The sequence below is a fragment of the Amblyraja radiata genome, chromosome 10, assembly GCF_010909765.2.
Source record: "Amblyraja radiata isolate CabotCenter1 chromosome 10, sAmbRad1.1.pri, whole genome shotgun sequence".
Classification (NCBI taxonomy): domain Eukaryota; kingdom Metazoa; phylum Chordata; class Chondrichthyes; order Rajiformes; family Rajidae; genus Amblyraja; species Amblyraja radiata.
The window spans coordinates 2,347,979-2,362,361 of record NC_045965.1 but is presented as its reverse complement, the minus strand read 5'-3'; the positions used below and the strand labels follow the sequence as shown (position 1 = coordinate 2,362,361).

At 39.5% G+C, this 14,383-nt stretch overlaps 1 protein-coding gene across 2 annotated transcripts in view; it reads right to left on the bottom strand.

Moving 5' to 3' along the window:
* Nucleotides 1–2,309: 2,309 nt before the first annotated feature.
* Nucleotides 2,310–14,383, bottom strand: part of kif14 (kinesin family member 14) — a 74,700-nt gene continuing 62,626 nt past the window's right edge. For both annotated transcript variants that reach the window (XM_033027887.1, XM_033027888.1), the window contains exons 28-30: nucleotides 10,199–10,273; nucleotides 7,099–7,237; nucleotides 2,310–4,332 (exon numbers count right to left, since the gene is read on the bottom strand). In XM_033027887.1, coding sequence (XP_032883778.1) covers nucleotides 3,941–4,332; nucleotides 7,099–7,237; nucleotides 10,199–10,273 — 606 coding nt within the window. In that variant the 3' untranslated portion in view covers nucleotides 2,310–3,940. The remainder of the gene's footprint in view (nucleotides 4,333–7,098; nucleotides 7,238–10,198; nucleotides 10,274–14,383) is intronic.

Genomic DNA, 14,383 nt, shown 5'->3' with positions numbered 1-14,383 from the left:
AGAAGAATAGATAGGGTGAATGCAGAGTTCTGAATAGGGGAACCAAGAATCAAAATGCATAGGTTTAAGGTGAGAAAGGAAAGATTTAACATGAATCTGAGGGGTGACTTTTTCCACACATGTTTATGTGGGTATATGGAACGAGGCGAGGAGGTAGTTGAGACAGCTTGTTCCATATACCCACATACAACCTTCAAAAGACACTTGGATAGGTATGTGGATAGGAAAGATTTAGAGGGATGTGCCAAACATGGGCAGGTGGGACTATTGTGGATGGGGCATCTTGGTCGACATGGACAAGTTGGGCCGAGGGGCCCGTTTATGCGCTGTTGACTCTATGACCCCATTTTATCAGGGATTTGCTCAAGACCAGATGGTAACACCCCCAATCCGAGCAATGCCAACTGTTCAATTTTGTCTTCAGAGATCATGAGGATGCCCCAATCACCTGGTGGTACTGATGACTGTTGGATTGAACACCATTTAATCCACTCTGTCATCCCCATCAACCTAATCCCAACACCAACAGAAATACTGCCCAAAGTAAATCAGCTTTCAGTATCCAGTATGGCATAAAGATAACTTTTCTCAGAGAGTTCCTCGCAGCTGTTTTTCTCAAGATGGCACCAGGGAGAAGCAGCATTTTGCAGGCAACAAACAGAAGAACACTTGAAACCTCATGTTTTGATGTTTCATTACTTAAGTCTGCATCCAGAACTCCAGCTATAGAAAACAGGCTTGTAAACCATTATCAACGCAGTATTAATCTGGCAATGGGCCGATGAACTCAACCCCCAATGCACGCACAGCTGGTGGAAGCATTGGAGAGGCCTACAATGTGCTGGAAAACGTAGTCCCTGGGGAGGTCCAGCCAAGACTGAAGTGTTGGTGCATTTTAACTACATTAATCTTCACCAGGCTCCAAGACCACAGCCCCCATTCCTCCCTTTGCCACTAGATCTTTGACTTTCTCATTGGTAGACCTCAATTAGTGTAGATTGGTAACATTTCCTCCCCATTGGCCATTCTCAACAGTGCACCTCAAGGCTATGCACGTAATCTCATGCTCTACTCTCTTGATAACCATGACTGTGCAGCTGAGCACAGCTACTTCCCTACAACCAACAGGTTTTTGAACCACTTGAACTAACCCTTATCACATCTCAGCAACGGAAGACCATAGACTTCTTTCACTACCATGGACTTGTTTTCTAATTGTGTTTAGCACTAATGTCTTAGTTTGCACTGTCTTATTAATTTTCACTGTCTTGTACAACTTATGTATAATTTATGTTTTGTGTGATGTCTGAGCCGATGTACCTGTGACGCTACTGCAAGCAAGTTTTCATTGTCTGTGCATAGGGCAATAATCTCGACTTGACTCAACAACAGAGAGAAATCACAGCATGTCTAAGATGCCTGAAGTGCACCAATGATTATCATATGTGGAGAGACTCTTATCTTCTCCATTAGGAAACAGTAGGAGTGGTTTACTGATAATAACCATGGATCCAAGAGATAATTAACCACAAACACAAGGTGATAAGCCAACTGGAGAAGATAAAATGTTAAGGAACCTGAAGCCCAAAGTCTGACAAAAAACGTACGACTTAAAAATCAGATGATACGTCGAAAAAAAATACTGGATCTCCAGCAGTTCATTGATAACCGTTAGAATGCCGACCAGATACCCATTGACCCACCCAACTGAGACCACTTTATCCGGTACCAAGGATTAGTTGATGCCTGCTAGAAGGAACATTTGAAAGAACTCAACTTGAGAGGTAGGTGACCTATTCTATTCCAGTCGTCTTATCACCACCTCTGACTGACAGTCGGCAAGCCCACATGCTGGCTGAAAACAAGGCGGCCTTGGGAGCCAATGATATCCCAATTAAGTTCTAAACCTTGGCATAGAGGAACTTCAGTTGCAAATTCACAAGTTCTTCTTCCACAAAGGACATGCTGGAGAATCGCTGTGATCACAGCTATCCTTTTGGAAAACTATGTGGTATCATCAGAGGGGTCTTCCACAAGGAGGTCTCACAAAGGTCCTCTTCCAAAGAACTGCCCCATGAATCATTGTGCAAATTCTGTGCAGAATGGACCTCATCTATACCCAACATGGAAGGAAACGCAGAGAGCAGAATCAACCACAACATGAGATATGAAGAATGACACTCTTTGACCTAGATGAAATATTCATCTCCCATTGCAACGACCTGAAGATTTTTTATAACAAAAAATTTCCATTATGTCTTCTAAATTGATAAAACTCATAGAATTGAAAGATTCGAAAGAGTCTCTACTTTAGAAGCAAGCAATAGTTTATTTAAAAATGCGAAAGTTTCCCTGCACTTGAATTGCATAATTGTAAAGCAGCAAGGCACTTTTTGAGTACAGATCAGTGAAGTTGACACATCTGGGGTAAATGGGGTAAATAAATTAGAGTCTTTAATGCTATAACAATGCAGTATTCCTTAACCCTTTGCTTTGCAAGACTGAACAGTGATCTTTGGTTCTTGAAATACAAGGAATGACATGTCAATTTAACCAGAGATCTTTTTTTAATTCATATAAAATAAACCTGACCAAACCAAACAAAAAAAATTACCTGAGCACAGTTTACATTCTTGCCTCCAATTTTACCATACTCTACTGTTTTCTTTGGACTACACACAAAAAAACATATTTTGAATACAACCTCCCAGATGTTCACAAATGAGAAGAGTATATGCTGAAGAGAGTTATCCAGAAGCATTTTAACGATTAAATAATTATAATAATTCCAGGTTGTGCTGTACAGTAAAGCACATGTGAATAGCATAGCCTGACACACAATATAGATCAGGATCCATCCACTGCACCACCATTCACATTTTGCTGGTCGCTAGCAACTCCAACAAACTCAGAGAATTTGCAAACCATGGACAGCTTTCAGACCAAGACCTTTTCCTACATTACTTTTGCAGCGGTAGAGAAGTTTTTTCATCACATAATACTCATCTAAAGTGAACAGTTAATGTAACAAGCCATTGCAACTCAATTACTTTAATTTTAATTTAAATGGCTGTGTTATGAGAAATAAACTATATTCATTATTAGTTTTAGATATTATTGCAGGCATACTTTGGTGCTTTTGTCCAAAACAACAAATCTCACTTTTATGTAAGCGTCAGATAATAACCGCCTAACTCACATTACTGAAGCAGCTGAAATACATGGCAGTACGATTCTCCTTGTGTCTCCAAGATCACATGTTCTTTCCCTGTAAGATTTATTCTTGGATGGACACTGCCCATTTTTGCTTGGGAGAGGTAGGAAGAGCTCTATAGCCAATTTTAAATGAGAAATTGCAATTAAAATGATTAGCAGTGCAAGCTGAAATTTAATATTTTATCTGCATATATGGCAATATTTTGAGAGTCATTGGCAAATTAAAGGTATGAACTTATCCAAACAATTGTCCAGCCTGGATCACAAAACAAAAGCTTTTTCCCTTCAAAAGCCTCATGATCACTTGACAGAACAAGGCCAGTACCACTGAGACCCTGACCCACGGTCCCATGATGCAGCTACTCATCTCCAGATTCACAGGTTTGGCTGATCCACACAGGATGGAATATTAACCCCTTTTACCTGCCGTTGTTCTCATCAGCTTAAGAACATAAGGAAAATATTTTTGTGAAACATGGTACTAGCTCTTCAGGGAAGTGAGCAAAATATATTTTGTACAAGACAAAAAAAGAGGGCAAAGGTAACAAAAGTTTACAAAAATTGAATTGAAAAAGTTCAGTGATAAATAGCAACAATATTACAAGTGACTGTTTCATTTCTAACATTAAATATATACAGCAGGTTCTACAGATCATAACCTTTCATAACTTAAGCACAATTAAACTGTTATTTTATAGCTTATGATATATAATGTTTGATAAATTTAAGGCAGGTAATCTTTCAAACTCATTGTCTTTTTTCCTTGGAGTGTGTATATACTTTTTTTAACTCCTTTACTGCACCGAGTAGCAGAGTTAACATCGGTAGAAGCATTGATCTTCTCTTCATCATTTTTAGTGGTGTCAGTGCATCTTGGGTGTTGCTCTTTATCCTGGAGGTATTCAAGTAAATCAAGGAGAGAGCTGGCAGCCAGGTCGATTTCACGGAATGCTAACCAAGATTCTTTTGTGTCCCACTGACTTTTTCCGGCAAAGGATGCATTTGCCTCATGACATGAGGCGGCCCAAAGCTCACCAAATTTACCAGCCACATGCTTTACTGATGAACAAACCAGCTCTATGAACTTCTTCAGCTGCTCATTGGCTGCAAAATCACCTGTATAGAGCACCAAAAACATGGATTAAAGGTTTCCATACCTTTAGAGTAAAGAGAAGCTATGTTCAGGTTGCAGAAATGCAGTTAACAGAGGAATTGGAGTTTCAAAGTAAGTAATCTTCCTACATCAAATTAAAATTAACAACAGGAGTAAAAATATCTATAGTATCTAGGAAAGCTCAAGTAAACTGCAACGTACAGAGGAAACATGTTCATTGATAAGGCTTTCATTAGATATCATGAATCTGAACAGAATCAAGATAAGCAAGTTTGATCTCGATAAGCCTTATCTGATCTCGAATTACAAATGAATAAATAGGTCCTATTTTAAAGGCAAATTAACTGTGTTTAGTTCAGTTCTATCCAAGAATCCAAATGTTATGAATATTCAGGAAATTCACAATATTAAAAAACATATTCCATATGCACAGAACCCATCTATTGTTTTACTTACATTAAGATAGTGGCTCAAATATTATTCCACCATAAAATAAAAGTGGACTAGTTGCACTGACTTGCACACCTTTTGAAAGTATGATATCATCTACCAAACAATGGAATTGGGAAAGTGAGGTGGAGTCATGTTGTAGGATCTATTGTGATCAGATTAATTATGACCATTCACGAAATGAAGATCTGGGTTCCTGAAACTAGATTTTTTTTGGTTGTGTGCATAAATGGAATTGTTAAAACCCAACTTATGATGATTAAATAATTTCTCACCTACCAGCGAGCTGCAAAAAAGCCAGGTTTCCACACCTTATGTATTTGAGTTCAAGTGCATATTTCTGAAGATCTCTCCGGGACCGAGAACACGGATGCAATTATAAAGTAAGCACATCAGCGCCTCTACTTCCTGAGAAGATTACGGAGAGTCGGTATGACAAGGAGGACTCTCTCGAACTTCTACAGGTGCACAGTAGAGAGCATGCTGACCGGTTGCATCGTGGCTTGGTTCGGCAACTTGAGCGCCCAGGAGCGGAAAAGACTGCAAAAAGTGGTAAACACTGCCCAGTCCATCATTGGCTCTGACCTCCCTACCATCGAGGGGATCTATCGCAGTCACTGCCTCAAAAAGGCTGGCTGTATCATCAAAGACCCACACCATCCTGGCCACACACTCATCTCCCTGCTGCCTTCAGGTAGAAGGTACAGGAACCTGAAGACTGCAACAAACAGGTTCAGGAATAGCTACTTCCCCACAGCCATCAGGCTATTAAACTCAACTCAAACAAAACTCTGATCATTAATAGCCCATTGCACTTTATCTGTTTATTTATGTGTGTATTTATATATATATTCATTGGTATATGGTCACACTGATCTGTTCTGTATTTATTCATGCCTACTATATTTAGTTGTGCTGAAGCAAAGCAATAATTTTATTGTCCTATCTGGGACACATGATAATAAACTCTCTTGAATCTACATGTGACTGTAATAAGGCTCGAAGGATTCTCATATTTCAGTTGATGGAATATTTTAGACTTACTCGAGTGTTTGGTTGCTTCGGTATAAAACCCTCAAACTTGAAATACGCTCCAAAATGACTATCCGAAAGGTCGCAGGATCAAAAAACAATGACAATTATCACCGCATTCAAAATGGGCAAAAAATGTCTGTCTGGATTTCATACTCCAGAAATTATTGCTTCAGCAATTGAACAACATACACACAAATGATAATAGGAACACTGTGCTCATGTTATCCTTCTTTCTGCCTGACGGTTCAGAATGAAAAGGCGAATTCTCAACCACAACAATGACAAGAGGGGGGAAATAATATTCATTTATTTTAAACAACATTTAAAGCAAGTCTTTTTGAGAGAATTTATTATATTTATTCTTTGCATTTAAAAATTAAATGGCATAATTTCAAATAAAAAGGCTGAGTTAGACAAATATCTGCTCTGGGATTTTGTTTGCACATATTAGGATCTATACACGAGCATAAGAACCAAATTAATTAATGCAGTTGCAAATCCAAAATGCGAACTTTCACGATACCACCAAATTAAACTACAAATGTAGATAAACTTCAGACAAGGGAATATATAAGGAAGATAGACACAAAATGTTGAAGTAACTCAGCAGGACAGGCAGCATCTCTGGAGAGAAGGAATGGGTGACGTTTTGGGTCGAGACCCTTCTTCAGACTGAGAGACTGGGGAGAGGGAAACTGGAGATATGGAAGGGTACAAAGAGGATGTAAAGTGTTAAAACCACAGTTCAAAGCAAACAACGTTCCAGGAAATGCAGAATGGTTCATTGTTGGCCATGGGAAAGGTGACAAAGAGGCATACAAACAGTAAGATTAATAGGGAGGTCAGTGAAACTAGTCAGAGAACTAGGGTGGAGGAGAGATGGAGAGAGAGGGAAAGCAAGGGTTACTTGAAGTTAGAGGTCAATATTCATACCGCTGGGTTGTAAGCTGTCCAAGCAAAATATGAGGTGCTGTTCCTACAATTTGCGTTGGCCTTATTCTGATGGTGGAGGAGGCCCAGGACAGAAAGGTCAGTATGAGAATGTGAGGGGGAGTTAAACTATTTAGCTTTAAGGTGATTTCGTAGGCCTCAGCGGACTGAGCGATGGTGTTCAGTGAAATGATCGCCGAGCCTGCGCTTGGTCTCGCTGATATATACCCACACCTAGAACAGCTACCACAAGGGAATTTAAGAAGTTTTAAGTACATAGTAAAACACTATCTTAATACTCTGGATAGAAGTCCCTCTAGTTAGATTGCCCAAGTTAATTTTAAATACTTTACCTCTCATCACTGAAGTCATCATCTGGTACAAATTGTCAGAACTTTCATTAAACTTCACCATTTCAGCAGCAGCTGTGAGCAAGGTCTTCAGGGAGTCAACATAACAAGTCATGTTTTCTTGGATTTCACCATCCAGCTCCTTCCACAACATTGTTTTAAGAACAAAATCAAAATCATCAGTGGTTAGAATGAAACTGTCAGTAAACTCAGAATGCTGGTTCCAGCATGTAGTTATAACTTTCCATTTCACAGGCCCAGTTAATCAAGAATCTTTATTCACTCACTTGTGCACATACAATGCAATTCCTCATCCACCGGGCAGACTTACTGAAAGCTAGTCCATCATTCTATTTACATATAATACCCTATGTTTTATGTTATCAAAATTGGCTGACCCAGTCGGTGTTAATTTCACTCCTGCATTGTGGAGTGACCCAGCTGAAAAACCTGGCTGTAAAATAACAGAGCCAGGATCCCTTTGAGGTGCAGGAGGCAAGGGGGAAACAAACCACTTCCTCCATTTGTCTGGTCAGGGAAGTGATAGAGCACACTGAAAATAGGAGCAGCCTGATATGTTCATGGTTGATCTACCCCAGGCCTCAACTCCTCCTACGTGCTAGACCCCCAAAGCCCTCATCCTCCAAAAGGTAGGTTATCCAGCTCCATCCCAAATACTTCTGATGGTTAGTCTCTAGGGTATGGTTTAGTATCTTGTGCAAGATATATTCACATACTTTGGTTTTCAATGATGACCCCTTACTTTGAAACAGGAACCCAGGCTTGAGACACGCCCACTAGTGAAAACTTCTTGACATCTACCCAGATGGAGTGGATGTGGAGAGGACATTTCATGTAGTGGGAGAATATAGGACCAGACGGCACAGCCTCAGAATAAACTGATGTACCTTTAGAATGGAGGTGAGGAGACATTTCTTTAGCCAGAGGGCGGTGAATCTGTGGAATTCATTTCTGCAGATGGTGGTGGAGGCCAAAAAAATTGTGTTTTTAAAGCGGAGCTTGATTCTTGATTAGCAAGGGTGAAAGGTTAAGGGGAGAAGGCAAGAGAATGGGGTTGATAGGGAAAAAAATCGATCAGCCATGATCGAATGGTAGATGATGGTCTGAATGGCCTAATTCTGCTCCTGTGTTTTATGATCTCCTTAGTATTTCTACGCTTCAATGAAATCAACCCTCATTCTTCTAAACTCAAAAAGAATCGACACTCAATATCTTGATAGGATAATCCTCTCATCCCAGGAATTAGCATGGTGTGTGGGCTGATTAGAAAGATTCTGTTGGTTCTAAAGTGGAGGTGAATGAAATAGAAGGAAAACTGAAAGGAAAGGTATGCCATGGTATACCCGCCAGCCTTTCCCAAGAAACCATCCTGCACTTGCTCTGCATGATAGAAGTGATAATATTTTATATCCTAATGCCATAACATTTGTGGTCCTGTAAATTAATTTATTAACATGATACATACAGAAACCCTGCTCAATTAGTACTTTTCAGAACCAGAATGGTTTGAAATAAATGATACTTGGACCGAATTATTACTTAATAGCATCTTTGATAAAAGATGCTATAGCAGGATTTGGTGTCCAAACACAACATTGTTTCAGGACTGAAATGAGTGCATTTTGCAATACCAACATGAGAAAACAATTGAAGAACCAGTATTTTGCCATATTTGTACATATTTTTCATTTACAAGGTTACATTGAGTGACCCCAAAAATAAATGTAAATATGCAATTTAATTACACATACAGGCAATTAATAAAAGTTAGCATGGAAACCTAAGCAGTGACCAAATGAACAGAACAATGAATTTTAAATATCAGTTTCTTTGCATCAGACAAAATAGTCTTTTCATAACTACTGAAAATCACGTACTCCTTTGTCTACTAACCAAACATTTCAGCGTGACAGTCTCCTTTGTGGGTTTTAAATTAGTAACAAAGAGTGGGCCATGTGAGAGCGATACTTCTCAACTTTTCTCTCCCCACTTCAATAAATCACAAGACCTTGCAAATGTCCTGTGGGCTCCTTGTTCAAAGGAAATACTTTCTGTAAACATGAGATGTCTAAAAAATATATTTTCAGTTTGTAAAACTGCAAATATTTTCTATTGCATGCCCTTCTTGGGTGCTGAACATTTTCAAGTTTCAAATGTGCTCGCTAAATAAACATTCAGTTTCCATTTAAGTTGAATGCAATGTGTTACCAAAAGTCAAGTTTAACTGCAGCATAACAACCAAGCGCCAAGATGCTTGCTGCAGCAACAATAGAAATGCTGTTCCCTCAGTTGGACGATGGTAAATGATGACAAATTATCTTGTCCATTCACAGAGCAAGAATGGAAATGGACTTTAACAAGCAATTTATAAAACTGGTCTCCATCACAAATTCTTCTTTCAATGCAACTTGCAGATTTTCTGTTGTCCGTGCTGACTTAACCTACAAATTGTTTGTGCTAAATCAGAAATGAGAACGTGGTGCTAGAGATAACAGAGTCTGTTTTCTACAGATAAGATTGCCATTGAACACAAGCGGTAATAACTGGGTGTGAACTTATAGATGGATTCAAGACTCCGTAAATAAGAATTTGGGGATGTCAATCACAAAAAATAGTCTAATTCATATTATATTGTAATTGAACTGGAAAATTAATTTCAATTAATTTATTGCAAGGTAGGCAGCCACTAAAACATTCAGCAGAATTTATAGGTGATTATTAGTGATGTCAGGTTAACGTGCTATTTTTCTTTAGAAAGGTTGCAAATCATGACGGCTCTATACTCGTTACCATGCTCATCATAAAATCCCAGTTATTTTCATTTAAAGGTATATTCATGGTGATAATCAAACAACCTTGGTCTGAAGCAAATTTATGAATAAATCACCATTTTAAACTTGATACTAAGTTAAAAAGTCCTAATTGTAAATATATCATCCAATTGCATTTAAAAATGTGCCGATGAGGTAAATGAAAACAGACCCATCCCTTGTTCCAGTGAGAATAAACCTCATCAGATCACGGATGCACATTCGGAAGAGAAAAATTAACACAAATTACAAAGATTATAAAAATTCCTCACCTTTTTAAATTCAATGAGACAATTTTGAATCGATACAGACAGTGCCATACTCCTCTTCTTCAGTTGCTCAAGTCCCTGTTAAAGAAAGATCGACACAAAAAGCTGGAGTAACTCAGCAGATCAGGCAGCATCTCTGGATAAAAGGAATGGGGACGTTTCGGATCGAGACCCTTCTTCAGCCAGAGTCATGGGAGAGGGAACTGAGAGATATGAAAAGATACATCGAACAAATAAATAAAAGATATGCAAAAAGACAGATCAAACCATGTGGGATGCAGAGTGAGCTGCGAGGGGGATGCTATGAGGCTGCATGGTGACTTGGATAGGTTGGGTGAGTGGGCAGATGCAGTATAATGTGGACAAACGCGAGGTTATCCACTTTGGTGGCAAGAACAGGAAGGCAGATTATTATCTGAATGGTGTCAGATTAGGAAAAGGGGAGGTGTAAAGAAATCTGGGTTTGCTTGTACATCAGTCACTGAAAATAAGCATGTAGATACAGCAGGCAGTGAAGAAAGCTAATGGCATATTGGCCTTCATTGCAAGAGGATTTGATTTTAGGAGCAAGGAGGTCCTATTGCAGTTGTACAGGGCCCTGATGAGACTGCACCTGGAGTATTATGTGCAATTTTGGTCTCCTAATTTGAGGAAGGACATTATTGCTATTGAGGGAGTGCAGTGTAGATTCACCGGGTTAATGCCCGGGATGGCGGGACTGACTATGATGAAAGAATGGGTCGACTGGGCTTGCATTCACTGGAATTTAGAAGGATGATGGGGATCTTATAGAAACAGATACAATTATAAAAGGACTGGACATGCTAGATGCAGGAAAAATTCCCCGATGTTGGGGGAGTCCGGAATCAGGGATCACAGTTTAAGAATAAGGGGTGGGCAGTTTAGAACTGAGATGAGGAAAAACTTTTTCACCCAGAGAGTTGTGAATCTGTGCAATTCTCTGTCACAGAAGGCATTGGAGGCCAATTCACTGGATGGTTTCAAGAGAGAGTTAGATTTAGCTCTTAGGGCTTAAGGAATTAAGGGTTATGGGGGAAAAGCAGTAACGGGGTACTGATTTTAGATGATCGGCTATGATCATATTGAATGGCGGTGCTGGCTTGAAGAACCGAATGGCCTACTCCTGCACCTATTTTTGTATGTTTCTATGTTTCAAGAAAGATGTTAATGCTTTACAGCTGCAAATTTAAGAACCAACCAAGATTTGTAGGTTAAACCATATGACAGAGACAAATTGATTACAATGGGGAGACAAAGTGTACACTGGAGAATAAACAAAAATGTCATGAACTGCACTAAATAAACTGAAATTCTTTCATTAAAGAATGAAAAAACTCACAATAACAGTGGTCCAATCATGGTTAATAAATGAAATCAAAGATAGTGAAGAATAGTATTGGATTAAAGGAAGATATTCAAATATTACCAAAGAGAACAGCAACAAACTCATGCTATTTCCAAAAAACTGAGCAGGTGTGGATGAGCCAAATGGCCTATTCCTGCTCATATGCTTAGATATCTTAGATATGGTGAATCCATCAGTCAGGGCATTGAGTAAGGTAGTTGAGACATTATATTGAAGTTGTACAAGACATGGCAAGGCCTCACTTGGAGTTCAAGTTGTCATATACCAATAGGAAAGATACCATTCAGCTGGAAAGAGTTATGGTGTTGCCAGGACTCATGGGCCTGAGTACAGGGCGAGGTTGGCTAGGACTTTATTCCTTGGAGTATCTTTCTTGGAGGGTGTATTAAAATCATGAAGAGCATAGATAGTGTGAATGTAGACAATCTATTTTCCCCCAAGGATTGGGGAATCAAGAATTAGTGGGAATAATTTAATTAGAGAGGGGAAAGATTTAATAGGGACCTGAGGGACAACTTTTTGCAGAGGGTGGTGGGTATACAGAACGAGCTGCCAGAGGACGTGGTTACAATAACAGGTACAATAACAGAACATTTATTCAGATACATGGATAGGAAAGGTTCAAATGAATATATGCCAAATAAAATGGGACTAGTGTAGATGGGTATGGACAGCTTGGGCCGAAGGGCCTATTTCTATTCTGTATGACTCCGTGACTCTATTCCAATATCATTTAAGACATGAGGTATTTATAGAATTCATGGCATTAATAAGAATGTGATATCTGATGTTATGGCTTCAGCTGACACAGTGGAGATGGAGCACATAGATAAGAAATTGCAGGGGCAGAAGCAAAGAAATTAAGGTAAATCAACAGGGCATGGGAGTAGAAGGAAATCTGCAGATTGCGACCAGAAAGTTTAAGGGAAGGAACAAGCAAGATTTGCAGCACCATTCTGGTGAACATTAAAAGGAAGGCTTTGGACAGTGATGGTCTGGTTCATTACATCAACGATTGCAGGCAAACCAACACGGGAGCTTCGACCATCGGCTGCGGGAGCTTCGATCGCCCCAAAGGATGGTTCAACTGCCCCGACCGCGGGAGAATAAGGAGGAAGATGATTAGACTTTATTGCCTTCCATCACAGTGAGAAATGTGGGGAATCCGCTGTGGTGGATGTTTATGTTAAATTTTATGTAGTTGTGTGTTTTGTTGCTTTTTTAGTATGGCTATATTGTAATTCGTATATCACTGTACCTTAATTGGTGCATGTGACAATAAAAGACCTTTGAAACCTTTGAAAAGGTGCAGTGATATAGAGCAGTACAATCAAAGGGGATGCCATTTCTACTTTGATTAGGTCTGTTTCAGTATCTCATTTAGGACAAATAACTGTCTAAGCTAAGCTGCCAAAAAGTTAGCTAAACTGAGAATATCAAAATGAAGTGGATGCAAGACCTGATCAATAGTTGCAAAATTATTTTGGCAAATGTTTTGGCAAAGGACAACTGTTTGGTACACTGCAAATGCTGGAACCTTGAGTTAAAAAAAATAATAGTGCTGGGGAACTCATCGGGTCAGGCAGCATGTGTGGAAGGAATGGACAGACGATGTTTTAGGTCGGAATCCTTCTTCAAACGGATAGAGTGGGGGGGAGAGAAAGGTTGGAGGTAGGGCAAAGTTAGGCATGTTATGTGGAAAGAGATGAGAAGATTGATTGTCAGATGGGAGGAGTAAATGACAAAGGTTAGAGGTAAAAAGAAGACGAAAGTGTCAGAAGAAAATTCCAAAGGGAAAGAAGAAAAACACGAGTAACGATTGTGCAATTAGGTGTTGATTCTACAGCAGAGATTTGCACAGAGTATGTACAAAATATATCACCAGGTGAAAAATGGTACCACAAGGAGCAAGGGATCACGCATGGTAAGGACATGGTCTTGAGGAGACTGTGAATGGTTGTGATCTTAAACAATGAACATTTTTATGAAAGCTGCTGTTTGTCCCCTTAAACGAATGGCATTCTGAGGTTAATTTGATATCTCAAGTGATGAATGTACATTGCTGGGATCAAAGTTATAAGGCAACATTATAACATTAAATGTTTCCAATGAGCAACCCACTCGGTGCCCTTATTTACAAAGAGAAAAAGTTTAATGTTGCCATGCAACCAAATAAGTACAAGGGATAGGAGTGCTGCTGATTCTGGCACTCATCGTTTTATATAATTCCATCAAGTCTTCCTGCAATCTCTAGCGTTCCAAAGAAAACAATCCAAGTCTGTCCAACCGCTCCTAGTAGCCAGCTAATCCAGGCAGTGTTCTGGTACACTTCTTCAGCACCCTCTCCAAAGCCTCCACATCCTTTCTACAATGTGACAACCGGAACAGCACACAATACTTCAAATGCAGCCTTACCAAAGTCCTATAAAGCTGCATGATGACTTCCTGACTGTTATACTCAGTGCCTCAACCTATGAAACCATACCATAAGTCTTCTTTACTACTCTATCTACTTGTGTCCTACTTTCAGGGAGTAATGGACTTGGACCCCAAGATACCTCTTCACGTCAATGCTGTTCACGTCATACAATTAATTGCATTGCATTTGACCTCCTCACACTTGCTCGGATTAAACTCCATCTGCCATTTTGTTGCTAGTCCCGTGCATCTTAATCTTCTGGATCAGCAAACCATGGGGGATTTTATCAAATGCCTTAACTTTATCAAATCCACGTAGACAACATCCACAGCCCTACCCTCATCAATCACCTTTGTCACCTCCTCAAAAACTCAGTCAAGTT